This window comes from Ovis aries, chromosome 7 (assembly GCF_016772045.2).
Source record: "Ovis aries strain OAR_USU_Benz2616 breed Rambouillet chromosome 7, ARS-UI_Ramb_v3.0, whole genome shotgun sequence".
NCBI classification, from domain to species: Eukaryota; Metazoa; Chordata; class Mammalia; order Artiodactyla; family Bovidae; genus Ovis; species Ovis aries.
In genome coordinates this window covers 85,162,653-85,182,884 of record NC_056060.1, presented here as the reverse complement: position 1 = coordinate 85,182,884, position 20,232 = coordinate 85,162,653, and the positions used below count along the sequence as shown (strand labels likewise).

Sequence of the window (20,232 nt, the reverse complement as noted above, 5' to 3'; positions counted from 1 at the left end):
TCCTCCCTAGAGGCAATTCCAGACAATGCAGAAAGAGAAGGAATTCAAGGAAAATCCAAGAGTCTCTGTGTTGAGAAGACAGAGATCAAGGTTCTAGAAGTGCTAGAATTTTCAGAGCAAAGTCCTGGAGAGGAAGAAGCTATGCATAAGAAGAAATCAAAACAAACAAACAAAAAACTCATCACAAAAGACCCTTTGAATCTTTGGATGAATTCAGATCTACTCAGGCACAGGGTGAAAAAGTGCACAGGCTTTGCAAGGAGCAACTGTCAGAGTAAAGAAATTAGGAGAAAGTGCAAGCTGAATACTTTGCAGAGTTCATACAAGGCTGCCAACTGATCTGAATTCCCACCCGCCAGAATGGAGAGATCTCACTGAACATGGGGGTCATTTAACAGACACCCCCAAAGTGCCTTCGGTAGTGGAATTATCCTAGACCTAGACAAAAAGCTATTCTAAACAAACCATAAAAACACTTTTAAATGAGCCTGAAAAAGATTAAGCTGATCTACAAGTAACTTAAGTGTCTAGCCCTAAAAAAAAACTTTCAACAGGCTTTAAAGAAGCAATAAAACCCAAACACAACCATACAACATTTACAATGTGCAATGACAACATTCAGTTTTAAAAGAATCACTGTACATATGCAGAAACAGAAAAAATGCAACTCACTGACAAAAGGAAAATCAGTCAATAGAAACAGACTCAGAAATGACAGAGATAATGGAACAAGATTTTAAAACAGCTATTATAAACATAATATATGCACATGAGTCTAAAGGAAATCATGAAAATAATTTTTAAAAAGAGAAAAAGAAGATATAAAGAGAAACAGATGGTAGTCCTAAAGGTAAAAAATAAAATATGTGAAATGAACATTTCATTGGTTAGAATTAATAGAAGATTTAACACTGCAGATGATTTAATTCCTTCAAAGATGAATGAAATGAGAACCAGAGAAAGAAAACCAACCAAAATGAAGAAAAAAAAGAATATTAAAAAATGAACAGAGCTATGTAACCACAGTACTGAGAGGAGAGAAATGGAAAAAACAAACAAACAAACAAACCAAAATTTGAAGAAATAATGGCCAAAAGTTTTCCAAATTTGAGGAAAGCTATATATAACTCCATAGACCAAGAAACTCAATGAATCTGAAGCAGAAGAAACATGAAGAAAATGACACCAAAGCATATATCATAATCACATTGTTGAAAATCAGTTATCAAGAAATAATCTAAAAAGCAGGCTGAGAAAAAGAGCCACATGACGCACCAAAGAACAAAGGGAAAAATTACTGCATGCTTTTAACCAGAAAACTGCAAGCCAAACAGCACCAGAACAGTGCTTTTGAAGTATCAGGGGAAAGTGCCAGCCCAGAACTCGAAAACCAATGAAAAAAATCTTTCAAAACTGAAAATATAAGATAGACTTCCAGATAAACAACACTGGAGAGAACTGATTGCACGAAAGTAAATCCTAAAAGTTCTTCAGATGGAAGAAAATGACGTCAGATAAAAACATGATCAACATAAAAGAAAGAAGAGCAATGGAAATGATAGTAAATCCATAATTAAGAGACTTTTCCTCATATTTACATTTCCTTAAACTGTTCAAAGCAAAAATAACCAAAGCACTATGGTATTTAAAACTTAAATAGAAATAAAATGCATGACAACAGCCCAAAGGACAGGAGGGAAGAATGGAGGTATACTGGTTGTAAAATTCCTAAATTATACATGAAACAGTGTAACATTATTTCAAGGTGCACTGTGGTAAGTAAAAGATGTATACTGTCACTCTAGAGCAACCACACTTTTAGAAAGCACAACAAAGCAGCAGGAGGAATGAATTAATCCAAAAAAGACAGGAGGAAAAAAAATGGGAATAAAGAACACATTAGACGAAAAGAAAACAGACATAATGTGGCACGTCTAAATCCAACCACATCACCACGCTGTACATTAGATTCCCAGAGTGTATTCATCTCAAAACTGATTTGTACCCTTTGATCAACATCTCCCATTTCTCCATACCAGCCCATGGCAACTATCATCCTACTCTTTGTTTCTATCAGTTCTACTTTTTTTTTTTTTCAATCAAGATTCCACATATGAGTAAGATTATACAATATTTGCTGTTCTGGTTTATTTCAGCTAGCATTATCCCTTAAGGTTCATCCAGGTTGCCACAATGGCAGGACTTCCTTTTTTGACAGTAATCTACTTTAACTATAAAGACGCAGAGAGATTAAAAGTAACACACACACACACACACACACACACACACACAAAAGATACGGCATGCAAACACTAGTACTAAGAAAGTTGGAATGGGTAAGGGGGAGGGGAGGAGAAACTGGTGAAGGCAGTCAAAAGGTATAAGTTTCCAGTTATAAGATAAGTAAGTGGCCTGGGCCGGGGGGCAAGCGGGGTGCGGGAGGAGGCGGTGGTGGAGGGGCGGGGGCCGCCATGGACGACAAGGCGTTCACTAAGGACCTGGACCAGTGGGTCGAGCAGCTGAATGAGTGTAAACACCTTAAGGAGAACCAAGTCCGGACGCTGTGTGAAAAGGCTAAGGAAATTTTAACAAAAGAATCAAATGTACAAGGGGTCCGTTGTCCTGTCACCATCTGTGGAGACATGCATGGTCAATTCCATGATCTTATGGAGCTCTTCAGAATCAGTGGGAAGTCACCAGATACAAAGTATCTGTTCATGGGTGACTATGTAGACAGAGGTTATTATTCTGTGGAGACAGTAACTCTTCTTGTGGCATTAAAGGTGTGTTATCCAGAATGCATTACAATACTGAGAGGAAACCATGAAAGCCGACAAATTACCCAAGTATATGGCTCTTATGATGAATGTCTGCGAAAGTATGGAAATGTCAATGTTTGGAAATATTTTACAGATCTCTTTGATTACTTGCCACTTACAGCTTTAGTAGATGGACAGATATTCTGCCTCCACAGTGGCCTCTCTCCATCCATAGATACACTGGATCATATAGGAGCCCTGGATCGTTTACAAGAAGTTCCACATGAGGGCCCAGTGTGTGATCTCTTATGATCAGATCCAGATGATTGTGGTGGGTGGGGTATTTCACCACGTGGTGCTGGCTACACATTTGGACAAGATATTTCTGAAACGTTTAACCATGCTAATGGTCTCACACTGGTTTCTCACGCTCACCAACTTGTAACGGAAGGATACAATTGGTGTCATGATCGGAATGTGGTTACCATTTTCAGTGCACCCAATTATTGTTATCGTTGTGGAAACCAGGCTGCTATCATGGAATTAGATGACACTTTGAAATATTCCTTCCTTCAGTTTGACCCAGCACTTCATCGTGAAGAGCCTCATGTGACCCGGCGCACCCCAGACTACTTCCTGTAAATCTCTCTTGGGAAAACCCGCCTTTGTATGTGGAAGTATATCTGGCTTTATATATAAACCAACAAAAAAAGCAACAGTAATCTATGTGTTTCTGTAACAAATTGGGATCTGTCTTGGCATTAAACCACATCATGGACCAAAATGTGCCGTACTAATGATGAGCTTTCAGCACAATTTGAGACTGAAATTAGTTCAACACTATGTTCTAGATCGGTGGGTCTTAACAGTTTGCCTGCTGTATTTGTAGTAACCATTTCCCTTGGGACTGATCAAGCAAAAAAGGTAACTAACTCCATCTCTTGCACTTACTGGGAAATTTTAGTTGAGAGTGTTTAACTGGCATGGATTAATAGGGTTGGATTTTTATTTTTAAGAAAAATTCACAAGCTAACTTCCACTTAATTCATTACCATTTATTTTATTGAAATGTATAATTAACTGAAAAAAGGATTCTTGGGAGTACGTTGTCATAACATTTAAAGAGATTTCCCTTCTTTAAAAATAAATTACGGTTTTATGTTGATCTGCACATTTCTGTATATTTGTCATGATAGTGCTTGCATTCTACTTGGTGTACTGAGCAAATAAACTTTCTGTTTTAAACAAAACAAAAACAAACAAAAAAAAGATAAATAAGTACTAGGGTTATACTGTACAACAGGTAAAAAGAATTAATACTTCTATATGCTATAGATAAAAACTGTCGAGAGAGTAAATCCTAGGAGTTCTTTAGTTTTACTTTTAGTTCTTCTCTGTTTAGCTTTGTGTCTCTATAAGCTGACGGATGTTCACTAAACTTACTGTGATAATCATTCCATGACGTAAGTCAAAGCATTATACTACACGACTTAAAAAAAAAAGAAAGAAAGCTAAAGCAAGTATATTAAGCAGACAAACAGACTTGGGGACAAACAGCATTATCAAAGATCAACAGGGACATTGCATGGGAATAATGAAGTCAATTTATGAAGAAGACATAACCAATCTATTGCAGAGGTACCTAATGACAGAGTTCCAAAATCCACGAAAAGCAAAGCTGACAGAACCAAAAGGAGAAACTGACAAGGTCTCAATGACAATGGGAGATTTCAACATACACTCTTGATGACTGATAAAATTAGTAAAAATAGAGTACATCTGAACTGTCAAATACTTTGGCCTAACAGACATTTATAGAACACCCCACCCAGCAATAGCAGGGTGTATATTCTTTTCAACGTACATGTTACGTTTGCTAGGACAAGTCATATCCTAAACCATAAAACAAGTCTCAGTACATTTTAAAAGATTCAGCTTACACAAAGTACATTTCCTGAGTACAAAAGAAGTACATTGGAAATCATTAACAGAAAAATCTCTAGAAAAAAATCCAAATATCTGAAAACTAAATAACACATTTCTAAATAGTCCACAGGCCAAAGACAAAATAAAAACAAAAAATACAACAATCAAAATTTATGGAACTCTGCAAAAACAGTACTTGGTAGGAAATTTATAGCGCTTAAACACATACAGAAAAGAAGAAAGGTCTCAAATCAATGACATCAGCTTCTATCTAGAGAAACTAGGGGGGGAAAAAAGCAAATGAAGTCCCCTAGTAAGTTACAGAAAGGGAACAATATTAGAAAGGAAGTCAATGTATATGAAATAAAAAACAATGAAAACTAAAAACTGGGTCTCTTAGAAGATCAATGAAATTTATAAACCTCTAGCCAGACTGAATATGATAAAAAGAGAGAAGAATTAAATTACCAATATCAGAAATGAGAGAAGTAGCATCACTGCAGATTCTACCAATATTACAAGGATAGGTGAATATTAGGAATAATTTTGTGCTTACAAACACAACATATTTGAAGTGGACAAATGCTTGAAAAGATACCAACTACCAAAGGTCATTCAACTAGAAAGAGATAATCTGAATAGCCCTGCATGTGTTAAAGAAACTGAAATTGAATTTCTGGTCCAGATGGCTCCACTAGTGAATTCTACCAAACATTCAAGAAATAAAAAATACCAATTCTCCATAAATTCTTCCAGAAAATTGAAGAGATGAGAACACTCTCCAACTTATTCTATGAGGCCAGCATTATCCTCATACTGAAACCAAATATATTATAATAAAACCACAGATCAGTATCTCTTATGAACAAAGATGTAAAAATCTCATTTTAGTAAATCAAATTCAACAGCCTATAAAAAGGATACATGTCAGACCAAATGGAGTTTATTTCAGGAAAGCAATGTTGAGTTTAACATTAAAAAATGGATGAAATTCACTATATTAAAAAACCAAAACAGGAAAAACATATTATTATGTCATGAGATGCAGAAAAAGTAATTGGCAAAATCTAACATCCATTTCTGATAAAAACTCTTAGCAAAAGAGAAACAGAAGGGAACTCCTTCAATCTAATGAAGCAAATCTACGAAAAACCTAACACTAACATCATACTTACCCACTTCAGTGTTCTTGCCTGGAGAATCCCAGGGACGGGGGAGCCTGGTGGGCTGCCGTCTATGGGGTCACACAGAGTCGGACACGACTGAAGCAACTTAGCAGCAGCAGCAACATCATACTTAATAATGAAAGACTGAACACTTACCCTAAGAACAGAAACCAGACTGGGATGTCTGCTCTCACTGGTCCTGCTCAGCACTGTGCTGGAGGTTCTTGCCAATGTAATCAAGCAAGAATAAAGCAATAAAACATATCCAGATTGGAAAGAAAGAAGGAAAACTGTCTTTATTCACAGACAATGTTTTCAACTAGGCAGGAGATCCTATGGAATCTCCAAAAACCTTCAATAACTGACAAGTGAGTTTAGCAAGATTGTGCGCATGCATGCTAAGCTGCTTCCCTTGTGTCCGACTCTGTGCAAACCTATGGACTGTAGCCTGCCAGGTTCCTCTGTCCAGGGGATTCTCCAGGCAAGAATACTGGAGTGGGTTGCCACTGCCCTTCTCCAGGGGAGCTTTCCGAACCAGGGATCAAACCCTCATCTCTCACATCTCGTACACTGACAGGCAGGTCCTTTACCACTAGCGCCACCTGGGAAGCCCCAGGTAGTGCAAGGTTACAGGACACATGTGAAAGTGGAAGTCGCTCAGTCGTGTCCAGCTCTGCGACCCCATGGACTACACAGTCCATGGAATTCTCCAGGCCGGAATACTGGAGTGGGTAGCCTTTCCCTTCTCCAGGGGATCTTCCCAACTTAGGGATTAGACCCAGGTCTCCCACATTGCAGGCGGATTCTTTACCAGCTGAGCTATCAGGGAAGCCCCAATCAATACGGAAAAGTCAACTATATTCCTGTATACTAACAACAAACAATCAGACATTGACATTAAAAAAACAAAATCAGTTACAATCGAATCAAAACATGTTAAATACTTAGGGAATAAATCTGACAAAAAAAATGTAAAAGATCTGTACACTGAACACCACAAAACACTGCTGAGAAAAATTAAAGATGACCTAAATAAATGGACAAGTATACCTTGTTCATGGGCTGGAAGACTCAATATTGTTAAGATGTCAATTCTCTTCAAACTGATCTAGAGAGCCAATACAATCCCAATCAAAATCCCAAGCAGGCTTTTTCGTAGAAACTGACAAACTAATTCTAAAATCCAAATGGAAATGCAAATGACCTAGAATAGCCAAAACAACCTGGAAAAAGAGCAAAGTTAGAACAAGATTTTTTATAAAGCTACAGTAATCAAGACAGTGTGGTACTGTATTAGCACAAAGACAAAAAGATCAGTGGAATAGAATAAACAGTAAAGAAACAGTGGTTTTCCACAAAAGTGAAAAGACAGTTCAATGGACAAAAGGTAGTCTTTTCAAAAAATGGTGCAAAAACCATTGGATATCCATCTGGAAGAAAAAAGAACCATGATCCATATCTTGTACCATATACAAAAATTAACTCAAAATGGATCAGACTTAAATGTGAAACTTAAAACTATATCTAGAAGAAAACTTGAGATGGGCAAAAATTTCTTATATGCCAAAGCACAGTAATTAAAACAAAAAAACTGGACTTAAAAATCACTGCTCCTCAAAAGCTACTATTTAAAGGATGAGAAGACAAGCAACATAATGGTGGGGGGGCGGTAGAAATCTTCTCAAAGCACACATCTGATTAAGGAATTATATCCAAAAAAGAAAAAGAACTCTCATAGCTCAATTATAACAAAATAAACTCATTTTAAAAATGGGCAAAATATCTAATCATCAAATGGCAAATAAGTACAGGAAGACATGCTCAACATCACTAATCATTAGGAAAATATACATGAAACCATGAGCTATCACTACACCTCTCTTAGAGGAGCTGAAATTAAACTGGCCATACCAACTGGTGATGAGGATGTGGAGAGACTGAAGCTCTCATACATTTATGATAGGAATGCAAAATGGTAAAACCACATGGCAGTTTCTTAAAAAAGTTAAACATGTACAATGATATGACCCAGTCATTCCACAAGTAGGCATTTACCTAAGAGAAATGAAAACACATGTTTATACAAAAATTTCTATACAGATGCTCATACAGCCTTTCTTTACAATAACCAAAAAACTGGGAGGAACCTAAATGTTAATCAACAGAGGAGACGATAAACAAATTCTGATATATGCCTATTAACAGAATGCCACTTGACAATAAAAGGAAATTAAACCACTGATACATGCTATAACATGTATGAATCAAAAAATAATCTTGCCAGATAAAAAGAAAGATCAGCAAGTAAGAGGACAACCAATAGAACTCCATATATGAAATCCTAGGAAAAGGAAATATCTCTTTATTGACAGAAAGCAGATCAGTAGCCACCTGGGACAGGAATAGGCAGGGCAGGGAAAGGAGGAACAGGAGAGAGGAATTAACAACGGAGGACAAAGAGACAGTTGGGAGTGATGTATATATTCACTGTGTTGACTGCGGTGTTAGTTTCGGGGATTTATACATATGCTATTTTATGAAATAGTACACTTTGAATATGTGAATCTTATTGTATATCAATTATAATTCAACAAAGCTGTTAAAAATAACATGTACATGAAATAGTAAGCAATAAGTTTAATGTGTTCAAGATTTACACTGAAAATAAAACATTGCTAAGAGAAAGAAAGCAAACAAGTCCTAAACAAATAGGGAAATGAGATATGTCATGTTTATGGATTTGGAAAATTCAATAACTGTTAAAATATTCACTTTCCCAAAATTAATCTATATGTTCAAGGTAATGCCAACCAAAAGTCAGCATAGAAACAGACAAAAAAAATTCTAAAATTTCTTTGGAAATACAAAGGACACAAAATAGTCAAAATACTTCTGAAAAAGAACAAAGTTGGAAGACTTACACTACCTAATTTCAAGACTTATTATAAAGCTACAGATATTAAGACAAACACATAGGTCAGTGAAACTGAATAAAGTCTAGAAGTAGATAAATATATATTTCAATTAATTTGCAACAAAGATGCCAAGTTAAATTCAATAAGGTAATTTCAAAAAATGGTGCTGGAACAAATGGACATCCTTTTGGAAGGAACTTCAATCCTTACTTCACACCATACACTAAAAATTGAATCAATACATATCACAGACCTAAATATAAAAGCCAAAATTATAAAACTTGTAGAAAAAAAAAAAAGAGAAAAGGCTTTGTGAACTTGGGGTTGGTAAAGCCTTAGAAAACACAAAATGCAAAAATCTTAAAAAGGAATCAGTCAATCGGATTTCATTAACATGTAAAACTTCTGTATTTTGAAAGCCACTGTTATAAAAATAAAAAGGCTAGCTACAGACCTGGAGAAATATTCACAATGTAAATATCTGGGAAAGGACTTATATCAAGAGCCCTTTATAACACAGAAATAAAAAAATAAAAATCTTAAAATTTAAAATGAAAAAGATACAAAAATGGCCAATAGCACATGAATGCTCAATATCATTGTTCATCAGACAAAAACAAATTAAAACTACAAAGAAACACTACATACACACACAAACACACACACACACACACTAGAATGACTAAAATAAAAAAATCTTGACAATACCAATTGCTAGCAAGGACAGGAAGCCAGTGGAACTCCCATATATCACTGGTAAAATGTAAAATGGTTCTTTGTCTTATCCCTTATCATATGACCCACCTATTCCACCCCTAGGTATTTATTCAAGAAACACAAAATCATATATCCATACACAGACTTGTGCACGACTGGTTTGTAACAGCAGCTTTCTTCACAACAGCCCCAAACTGGACACAATCCAAGTGTTCCACAAAGGTGAGGAGATAAACTATGCTATATTCATACAATGAAATGGTATGTAACAATAATAAGGAATGAACTGCCACTGTTTCACACAGCATGGACAATTCTCAAAATTATGCCAAACGAAAGAATGCAGACATCAAAAAATATATACTATATGATTCTATTTGTATAAAATTCTAGAAAAACTATAGCGCTATAAAAAGCAAATCAGTAGCTATTTGAGGCTCAGGATAATGAGAGGCACTGACTGTAAAGGAGCCTGAGAGGCCATCTGGAGGTAACGTAATGTTCTATATCTTGATTGTGGTGATTAAACTGATAGCTACATTTGTCAAAATTCATCACCAAACTTAAAATAAAATGGATGCATTTTATTGCATGAAAACTTGATCTCAACAATGATTAAAAATAAACAGTATATTGTTTATGTACATATACAGAAGGTAAAAAAAAGTTTTTTCAAATGAAGGTAATAACCGCAAAATTTAGGACAGTATCTAACTCTGGGTTAGAGGGCTAGTAAGGAAGGAAGCAGCGAACTAGCAAAAAGGGAGGAATGATGCACAAGTAGATTAAATTATCATTAAAGCTTTAGTTCTCCAGTGGAGTAATATTAATATTGTTACAAACAATTAAAATAAGAAAAGCACCAAGTGGAGAGCACTGATAATACTATGTCACAATTAATTCAATTCTCTGGACCTGAAGTACAGATTTAAAAAAAAAAGGTAGTCACCTCACCCATATATTTCCCATGTCTCTGATGTAGGGAATATGCGAATAAATCCACCTCTCCGATCATTCTCTTCCTTCACCCTCCGTAAAACCTTGATCTACATGGAGGAAGAGAAAAAAAAATGAACACCTATTTTGATAAATGTAATCTATGTGGTTACAGGACAGAGTTATGACCCAAGAATATGCAAGAAGCACGAAGAGGCTATATCTCCCATGTTCAGTGTAAGACAGGACTGTCACGAATATTTATGAATCACTAATTTTCACTGAACCCTATGTTAACCCACAAAGGCCTGAAATGGAGTCATCTTTACCTCCTCCATTGACAGACCAAGCACAGAACCACCTAACTTCCCCGGCACCTTCTCCCGTGCTGAGCCCACAAGGTTTTTCATTTCCGCATCACTGGCGGAGAGTGGACGGGAACGCTAGGGAGAAGAAAAAAGAAAAACAAAAATGTATTGCCATCGTCTTTCTTCACTTCCCTCTAGTTAGTCCCTCAATACCACTATGTTTCATAATATGTATAAGCTCAAATCCAAAGCCCATTTTCTGTAATAGATCTCTTAGCCTGAAATCCTGGCAAACAGATAAAAGCTAGCAAATTCAAAGAAAAGAAGAGAAAAAAAGGATAGAACGAAAACACTATGGGTTGAAAGAGACACACACAAAAAAAAGATGTCCACATGGCTTTCTAAGCTAGTACTTACTCCTTATCTTGGTTTTGACATAAATCTAACAGTTTGAAAGATACGGGGGGAAAAAATCTGAAAATAACTTCAATGTAAGATTAGAATGGCAATGCCAAAGAATGCTCAAACTACCACACAATTGCACTCATCTCACACGCAAGCAAAGTCATGCTCAAAATTCTCCAAGCCAGGCTTCAGCAATACGTGAACCGTGAACTTCCTGATGTTCAAACTGGTTTTAGGAAAGGCAGAGGAACCAGAGATCAAACTGCCAACATTTGGTGGATCATCGAAAAAGCAAGAGAGTTCCAGAAAAACATCTATTTCTGCTTGATTGACTATGCCAAAGCCTTTGACTGTGTGGATCACAATAAACTGTGGAAAATTCTGAAAGAGATGGGAATACCAGACCACCTGACCTGCCTCTTGAGAAACCTATATGCAGGACAAGCAACAGTTAGAACTGGACATGAAACAATAGACTAGACTGGTTCCAAACAGGAAAAGGACTACATCAAGGCTGTATATTGTCACCCTGCTTATTTAACTTCTATGTAGAGTACAACATGAGAAACGCTGGGCTGGATGAAGCACAAGCTGGAATCAAGATTGCCAGGAGAAATATCAATAACCTCAGATATGCAGATGATATCACCCTTATGGCAGAAAGTGAAGAAGAACTAAAAAGCCTCTTGAGGAGAGTGAAAGAGGAGAGTGAAAAAGTTGGCTTAAAGCTCAACATTCAGAAAACGAAGATCATGGCATCTGGTCCCATCACTTCATGGGAAATAGATGGGAAAACAGTGGAAACAGTGTCAGACTTTATTTTTGGGGGCTCCAAAATCACTGCAGATAGTGATTGCAGCTATGAAATTAAAAGACGCTTACTCCTTAGAAGGAAAGTTATGACCAACCTAGATAGAATATTAAAAAGCAGAGATATTACTTTGCCAATAAAGGTCTGTCTAGTCAAGGCTATGGTTTTTCCAGTGGTCCTGTATGGATGTGACAGTCGGACTGTGAAGAAAGCTGAGCGCCGAAGAAATGATGCTTTTGAACTGTGGTGCTAGAGAAGACTTTTTAAAGTCCCTATCCTAAAGGAGATCAGTCCTGGGTGTTCACTGGAAGGACTGATGCTGAAGCTGAAACTCCAATACTTTGGCCACCTCATGCAAAGAGTTGACTTATTGGAAAAGACTCTGATGCTGGGAGGGATTGGGGGCAGGAGGAGAAGGGGACGACAGAGGATGAGATGGCTGGATGGCATCACCGACTCAATGGACATGAGTCTGAGTGAACTCCGGGAGTTGGTGATGGACAGGGAGGCCTGGCATGCTGCGATTCATGGGGTTGCAAAGAGTCGGACACAACTGAGCGACGGAACTGAACTGAAGATTAGATATGTGTTTATTTCAGGAAGTCACTATATTCTTAACACTGGGGAAGGAGAGCTAGGAAAAGTGAGACATAAGACAGAAAAACAATGAGCAATCTGCTATGTCACAGATGACAAAGTTGGACCGTGGGATGTTTCAGAACTTGAGGGGGACATATTGAGATGAGAGTTATCAGTGATGTAGAAAAGAAATGTGAGCAAGGCTATGACTTGAAAAACACTGTGGCTGCTGGACTTCAGGAGACTTGTATCTAGAATGACTGCCTTGGGTACTCCAAGGAGGCACCTGGATCTGGCATGACTGCCTTGGGTACTCCAAGGAGGCACTCCAGTGGGTCATGCTCCTTATGGATCCCCAGAGATGATCAAGGCGACTTCAGCGTCTGAATGATGATCAGGAAGGTTGTCGGAGAACAAAAGTTTTAAGTGATTTTGATGTTATGAGAGCAGAGAAATATAAAGCCAACAAAGGAAGTCAGATGTATGAAACGTGAAAATAAACTATTATTAAAAAAAAAAGATAACTGATAACAAAATTAGCCAAGTGGGAATAAGGAATGAATAATCCAAGAAAGAGGGGTGCAATTTGTCTCTCTAAGAGTCCAAGAAGTAACTGACCAGACAGAAGAAATCTTACTGTCAGGGACTACTGTTTATTTCCCTCTTTGTGTACACACTGTATGGAAAGGCTTTCTGACAACTCACTTTTGACATTTTTAGCTACACTCAATGGCAGTGGTTTAGTTGCTCAGTTGCATCCAACTCACAACCCCACGGACTATATCCTGCCAGGCTCCTTTGTCCATGGGATTCTCCAGCCAAGAATACTAAAGTGGGCTGCCATTTCCTTTTCCAGGGGATCTTCTTGACCCAGGAATTGAGCCCAGGTCTCCTGCATTGCAGGCAGATCCTTTACCAACTGAGTTACAAGAGAAGCTCCTCAACAATACTCACTGTTAATCTAAATGTTTGTGTTGCCCCAAAATTCATGCTGAAGCTCTAACCCACACAATGTGATGGTATTTGGAGACAGGGCTTTTCGGAGGTAAGTAGATGAGGACATGAGAATGAGGCACTGGTCTAATGAGATAAATACCTTGTAAACAAGAGTCACCAGGAAGCTTGTTCTCTCTCTCTCTCTGCCTGAATATGCACAAAGAGCACAGTGCAAGATGATGACCATCTACAAGCCAAAAGAAGAGGCCTCAGAACAAAACCTACCTTGCCAGCACATTTACCTTGAACTTCCCAGCCTTCAGAACTGTGAGAAATAGATTTCTGTGATTTAAGTCACCTGGTCTATGGTATTTTATTATGGTTGCCCACACAGACTAATGTCTACCTGTATATAAATAACCATGACTGGCTTTATCTTTGGATGCAGGGAAGACTAATATATACTAATCTTCAAAACCAGCATGGAGTTATAAAACACAGATTTTCTGATAAGCAAATCCATCAAAGAAAAATCATGAAATTAGCATATACAAGCAATGAGTGAAGGCAGGAACTTTTCTCTCTTTAGCTTTTCCTGTGGTATCTTTAGCATCTAGAACAGTACTTGGCATGGAGTAGGAGATCAATAGATATTTTTTGAACAAACAAATAATGTGCTAACACACAGATCAACCATGGTTAGAATTAAAATTTGCAGAGGATTTTGGAAAAATATTCAACTCCGTTCTAATCCCTGGAAATACATTACACAGCACATGTTGGGATTACAGGGAAATTAAGAAGAAAGTTTAAAAATTTAGGAAGGGAATCAATATAATCATTTAAAAAAATCTTTAAAGTGTGAGTTCTTATTCAGCATATAATTTGGAAAAGCCAAAATACTAAATGGGTGTCTTGAGGACATCTGTCATTTTCATACATTATTTACTATTTGCTAAAAAGACTTATCTACCTCACATGTCACAACATGACTTTGATCAGAAAGCCACTAGCAGTAAAACCTCCAAAGTCAAGTTGCCTTATCACCTCACACTAGTTAAAGATATCTTAAAGTCCTCTGAAATTATGAAAGAAGGGAATGTGAAGTCAGCATTCATTTTAATGATATAAATAAAAATAAAGATTAAGCATTTTGGAATAGAAAGAATGTTACTTTAAAATGCTGATTAACTGTATTACAAGGTCACTGATAAAAGTATTTTAAGAAACAGTTATTTGCCTATCAGAATAGTTTTAAGGAATGGTCATATTTATAAGAGCATGGATCAAGTCACTACTGATCCAGTCACTCATCTAATGAGCACCACCAATTAAAAAAATCTTTTTGTCTTTTTTTGTTTTTGTTGTTCAATCTCTTGTCTTTATTAGGGGTTGTTTGCTTGTTTGTTGTTTATTTTTCTTTTTTTTATCTTTTTAAACTTTTTTTTTTGCTTTCCTAGGACCTAATTTTCATCTTTGTGGAACTGTTTCATGATAGAGCGATATTGCTGGCTTCCAGAGACTGAGAGTATGATGGTGCTGTCGCAATCTTCCTCCACTCATCTAAGCCTGCTCCCCCAAACAAAGAATGAGCACCTCGAAAACCTTCCCAGTCATTTCCAGAGTTGTCACCGACCCACATTAACAATACTCACAGTACACAATCCTAACTCAAGCCACTGCATGCCTGTGTGAGTGTTATTTGAGTAGGGTGTGTAGGAATTCAAGCAGGTGCTCCTGGTCGGGGTACTCGGGAGGTTAGGAAAAGGAGGGGGTAATGGTGCTTGTTAGATGAATGCTCCAGCTGTTAACTTCCATGAACCAAGGTCTTTATTCTTTTACTGCCACAAATACCACAAGGCTGCAAAGAAAAGGTCAATGCTACTTCAAGAGAAAAAAAAAATGTGGCTGGAAACTCCTTTAATCTCTTCACCCATTTATCTTCGTGTCAACTATTAAGAAGGCTGAGAGGGGGCTTCCCTGGTGGTCCAGTGGCTAATACTTTGTGCTCCCAATGCAGGGAACCTGGGTTCAATCCCTGGTTGGGGAATATCCCACATGCTGCAATTAAGACCCAGCACAGCCAAATAAATATTAAAAAAAAGAAGAAGGCGGCTGAGAGGGAGAAATATGGAGAGATGTAGCTCTTGAAATCTAGGTATGTCAAATGCTTCTCTAACATCCACCCAGGTGTCTTTAGAGAAGACAATGGAAAATAATCAGATTAGAAAGTCAAAAATATTTTGCCAACTTCAGCTTTTCAATAAATTTGAAATTAGAGAGCAATTTTTTAATCTACATAATATCTGTTGTGCTGGTTCATAGAGAAATGTATTTATACAACAACAACAAAGCATTACTATTCCAGACCTACAAATACTTATTAATGAAATGAAGTCTTAACAAATGAATTATAGACAGAGGTAAGAGAAAAAGGGGAGAAGAAAGGATAATTAAGAAAAAAAGAAAGAAGAAAAATGCTTATGAGTACCAAAGAGATACTTAGAAATTAAAAGCAAAGAAAAAAGAAATAAGGCTGACTTGAAAGGCCATCAGGATTGTCAAAAATAAGAGCAAAATAGTTTAAATGCAAGCCATTCTGTGGTTTTGATTTTGGACACAAAAGCTCAGCTTCATTCTCCAGGTAGTAGATAGAATAAATCCACATACTCCAAGGAACTGACTGACTACACTAAGGAAATAAGGCTCCTCTGAACTTAAAAAGAACCACTGCCTCTGGCTAGATGACATAAGATTTAAACTACTGGGTTCTCAGATACACTTTAAACTGTCACAGTAAGGATTCTGCCATGCAACATGCATCTAAATTGTTAAAATATCATTAGTACAACTCAGGATACAGAACTACACCCAGAGAAGAAACATGTACACGTCTAACTTTCATTGCTAGGGAAGAACTGAAAAGTACCAGTTAGGAGAACTGGATAAATGCAGAAAATAAAAAAATGGTGAGGCATCCTCAAAGATATCAAAATTGAGGGTTTTTTTTTTTTTTTTAATCTGTTTGAAAGAGAACACATGCAGAGAATAAAAAAAATCTTCCAATGCAATTTTACAAAGTTTGGAATTCTGTGTTAAAAACACATAGATTAGAAATAAATCAATTTATATGTGATGCATCTTGCCACCAAGAAAATAAGAAGGATGAGTTTAAGAAGTGAACTGAATCACTGCTATCAAATGAAAGAAAATGAACAAAAAAAGACCACATGTGAACAAATCTGGGTGGAAATAGACCAAAAATGGCTAACAGAGAAGGCTTAAATATAATGATAACCAGAAGCACACTACTGAGAAATTAGGGGGGAAAAAAGAAAGCAAGTAGGTGTGTGTTACAGTATAAAAAGAGACATGTAGCATCTGAAAATGTGTAATAAACATAAGTCAGCAGGTCTGATAGACATGCATCTTGTTATTAACAGAACTGGCTTTAAAAACAAAAAAAAGTTACCAAAACAACTTACAATTATATTTGAAAAATCATGGAGAACTGAGGAGATACTAAAGGATTAGAGAAAAACAAATGAGGTACCAATCTTCAAAAATGTAAGAAGTATGCTCCTGGTGATTACTGCCTGTAAGTCTAACCTGAATCCCTAGTAAAATAATGGAACAAATATTAAAAGAAAAAAATCCATAAGCATTTAGAGTTTAATGGGTTCATAAAGAATTGTAGTATGGAGACTGCTTTATTTTAAAACATGCTTTAAAATTTTGATTTTTTGGACAAAATAACAAAAAGGAGGAAAAGCACAAATATATTTAATGTCTCTGGATGTTAGAGAAGCATCTGTGAAAATGTCATAGAATTTTTACTTTTAGTTTTATTTCCAATCAGGACTCAGTATCATGATATAATAAATAAAATATACCAATAAAAGCTGAACACAGTTAAAAGAGAACTATAAGGTAAGATAAGTAGCAGTGAATCAAATTAGAAGGTGACTGGGTACTGATTAAGCATTGTTTAGAATATGTATTGATTGGTGTCTGGTAGGATGAATAATAAATTAATTGGGTTGATTTGCATTTCTTGATGATAGTAAATGTGAAAAGACATGACTATAAATAAATGAATATCAAAATAACACCAGATACTGACAATGGAAAAAGGAAAACAAAATAGGACTCAAAAGTGTGAAGGGGCTAAGTCTTCTGAGGGTTATCTGTGTGTCCAAAACTATCCCAAGTATTTTCCCTGTGTGTGATCATTCCTTTCTCAGCATAACTCCATTTGCGTATTACTACCCTCATTTGTAATGTAATTTGTGTAATACACAAATGGAATTATGCTAAGAAAGGAATGGGAGGAGCCTCTTGAGAGTCCCTTGGACTGCAACATTAAACAAGTCAATCCTTAAGGAAATCAACCCTGAATATTCATTGGAAGGACTGATGCTGAAGCAGAAGCTCCAATACTTTGGCCATCTGATGCAAAGAGCTAACTCATTGAAAAAGACCCTGATGCTGGGAAAGACTGAAGGAGAAAAGGGTGGCAGAGGACGAGATGGCTTGATAGCATCACTGACTCAGTGGACATGAATCTCAGCAAACTCTGGGAGATAGTGAATGACACATAAGCCTGGTGTGCTGCAGCCCGTGGGGTTGCAAAGAGTCAGACACAATTTAGTGACTGAACACAAACCCTCATTTGATGGATGAGGGAAGTGAGCCTGAGACATAAACGAACTTGCTGAAGGTCTAAGAGTTAGCGACTGGCAGAGTTCAAAATTGAACACAGGTCTATCTGACTTCAAAGTCCCTGTTCCTTCCACAAAACAATACCGCCTGCCTTGGAACACTAAAATATAATTTCTGTTGAGTGAAAAATATTAAACCGTAGGCCTTCAAGGGAAAGGGGAAATGTAGAAAAAGATAATGGACAACAAGTAAAAAACTGTATCTTCAACAATCTGACAGCACCAAAAAAAGAAATGTTTACAGTCTAAATGGCCAGAGCTAAGAGTTTCTTTTCTTTTTTCACTGAGCTCTGATGAAACTATTGTAGACTTGAAAGTGTTTCATTAACAAAAAGAGAGGGACACAGTAGAACATTGCAAAGGACAATAAGAGTTAAGAATTCAATATGTTTAAAACTGCCCAAATAAAGTCACAAAGCCATTGTGTCATGTGAGCGGTGCTGAAATGCCTAACCACTAGAGTGAGGCCTTGCTCGTCCACAGGTTGTTTGCAACTTATGAAAATTCAAGCAATAGAGGCAGAACAGAATTAAAAGGGGGTAATGGGACATTAAGATTAGAATTCCATATCAAAGACACTTCTTTAGAGTCAAGTTCAGAAGGCTATGAAATGGTACTTTAATGTTCTCCTTAAAGAGATTAGGTCAAGAGATATGTAGAGTATAAGGTCTTTGAAATCAACAGCCTTGGGTTATGCTTGTTTTTTTGTTTGCCATGGAGAGGAGCTTGCACACTTAGGTACCTGCTAAATACAAAACACCATTACAGAGTTTTGAATTCCACCAGTTAAACAACCAAACTTGTATTACAAAACTATGCTAATCAGTTACCAAATATTAGACAACACACCAAATCTTTTCTTTTCCTTCATTTCTTGAATTCATATATACCATGTAAATCACTTTATCAAAAATAATAGCTAGGAAACTTACAATTCAAGCTTCCAAGCTTGAAAGAATCTGTATCAGAGAGTACAAACGCCAAAATAAATATATACGGAGCCTTTTACTAAAAGATTAATAATTGCAAGTGACACATTTATGAATGGGAACATCTATATCCTTCATATCAACACATCAAATAGCGGGAGCAGTCCCCTCACTACTATCCTATCACTTCAAACAGATGCAAAAAAAAATCTGCATAGAAGACAGCGACAGTATATCTCACATACTAACAAGAACAGAAAGAAGACAAATGCTGATCATTTAGAGACTGAGATCAAATATTTTGTCTTTATTTTATAGGTAGTATCTAAGATAGTAATGATGGCAGCGTTTCTAAGATTCATGACTACATATCACTACATATAAGAAAAGGCTTCTGTTAAAAAAAAAAAATTATAGCCCAATATCCAATGTGAAAACACTTCCAACATTAAGCTACTGACAAGGGTATGTTTCATAAGACACCTGAACAAATGAAAGGTGGCTTGTGAACGATGGTACTTCCTTTCTGGAATATTTTAGTCAAAGCCATAGATATGCCTCTAAACTGTGTTCATCATCTGAATTCAGCTGCCTCCATCACAGCATGATCACTACCAGAAAAAGAGGATTCAGGAATTCCTGCAACCTCTACTTTTATATACTACATCTGAAAAGATCTCAGCATTCATTTTCACTTATTCTATTTTACATTGTTAAACTATTCAAAGAGCAGGTGCATGAAATATATGCTGTGAAACGGTGAAGCTAAAAGGCTTTCCATCTGGGGAATGAAGATAAAAGTTTGAATGAACTCTCCAAATGATCCAGAACTTACCTGCTTGACGGTTGATGACTGAAACTGTGCAGATACTGGACGCTATAAAAGACAGAAAAATGGAATAAAGCCTTATCTTCTCCTAACATGTCTATATTTTCCAAGTCCTACATCTAATATAAAAAAGAAAAAAATAATCTCCAAGCAGAGAACAAAAGCCAAAGCCCTATATTTTGCACTTGAAAGATTAGAGCATTTATTATTTTTCACACTGCATTCTCCTGTGGCCTAACTATTCCAGTTTCACCTTCTCACCACTGAGAACTCAATCCTACTGTCACATACTGAA

At 36.7% G+C, this 20,232-nt stretch overlaps 1 protein-coding gene and 1 pseudogene across 50 annotated transcripts in view; one reads left to right on the top strand and one right to left on the bottom strand.

The window, feature by feature from the left end:
• Positions 1-20,232, bottom strand: part of TTLL5 (tubulin tyrosine ligase like 5) — a 311,118-nt gene that overhangs the window by 224,623 nt on the left and 66,263 nt on the right. For 27 of the 50 annotated variants that reach the window (XM_027972048.3, XM_060418366.1, XM_060418388.1 and 24 more), the window contains exons 16-18: positions 19,944-19,985; positions 10,749-10,862; positions 10,438-10,529 (exon numbers count right to left, since the gene is read on the bottom strand). In XM_027972048.3, coding sequence (XP_027827849.1) covers positions 10,438-10,529; positions 10,749-10,862; positions 19,944-19,985 — 248 coding nt within the window. The remainder of the gene's footprint in view (positions 1-10,437; positions 10,530-10,748; positions 10,863-19,943; positions 19,986-20,232) is intronic. The other 23 variants (XM_060418378.1, XM_060418373.1, XM_060418382.1 and 20 more) reach the window with 2 other exon arrangements.
• Positions 2,454-3,444, top strand: LOC114115648 (serine/threonine-protein phosphatase 2A catalytic subunit beta isoform-like; annotated as a pseudogene).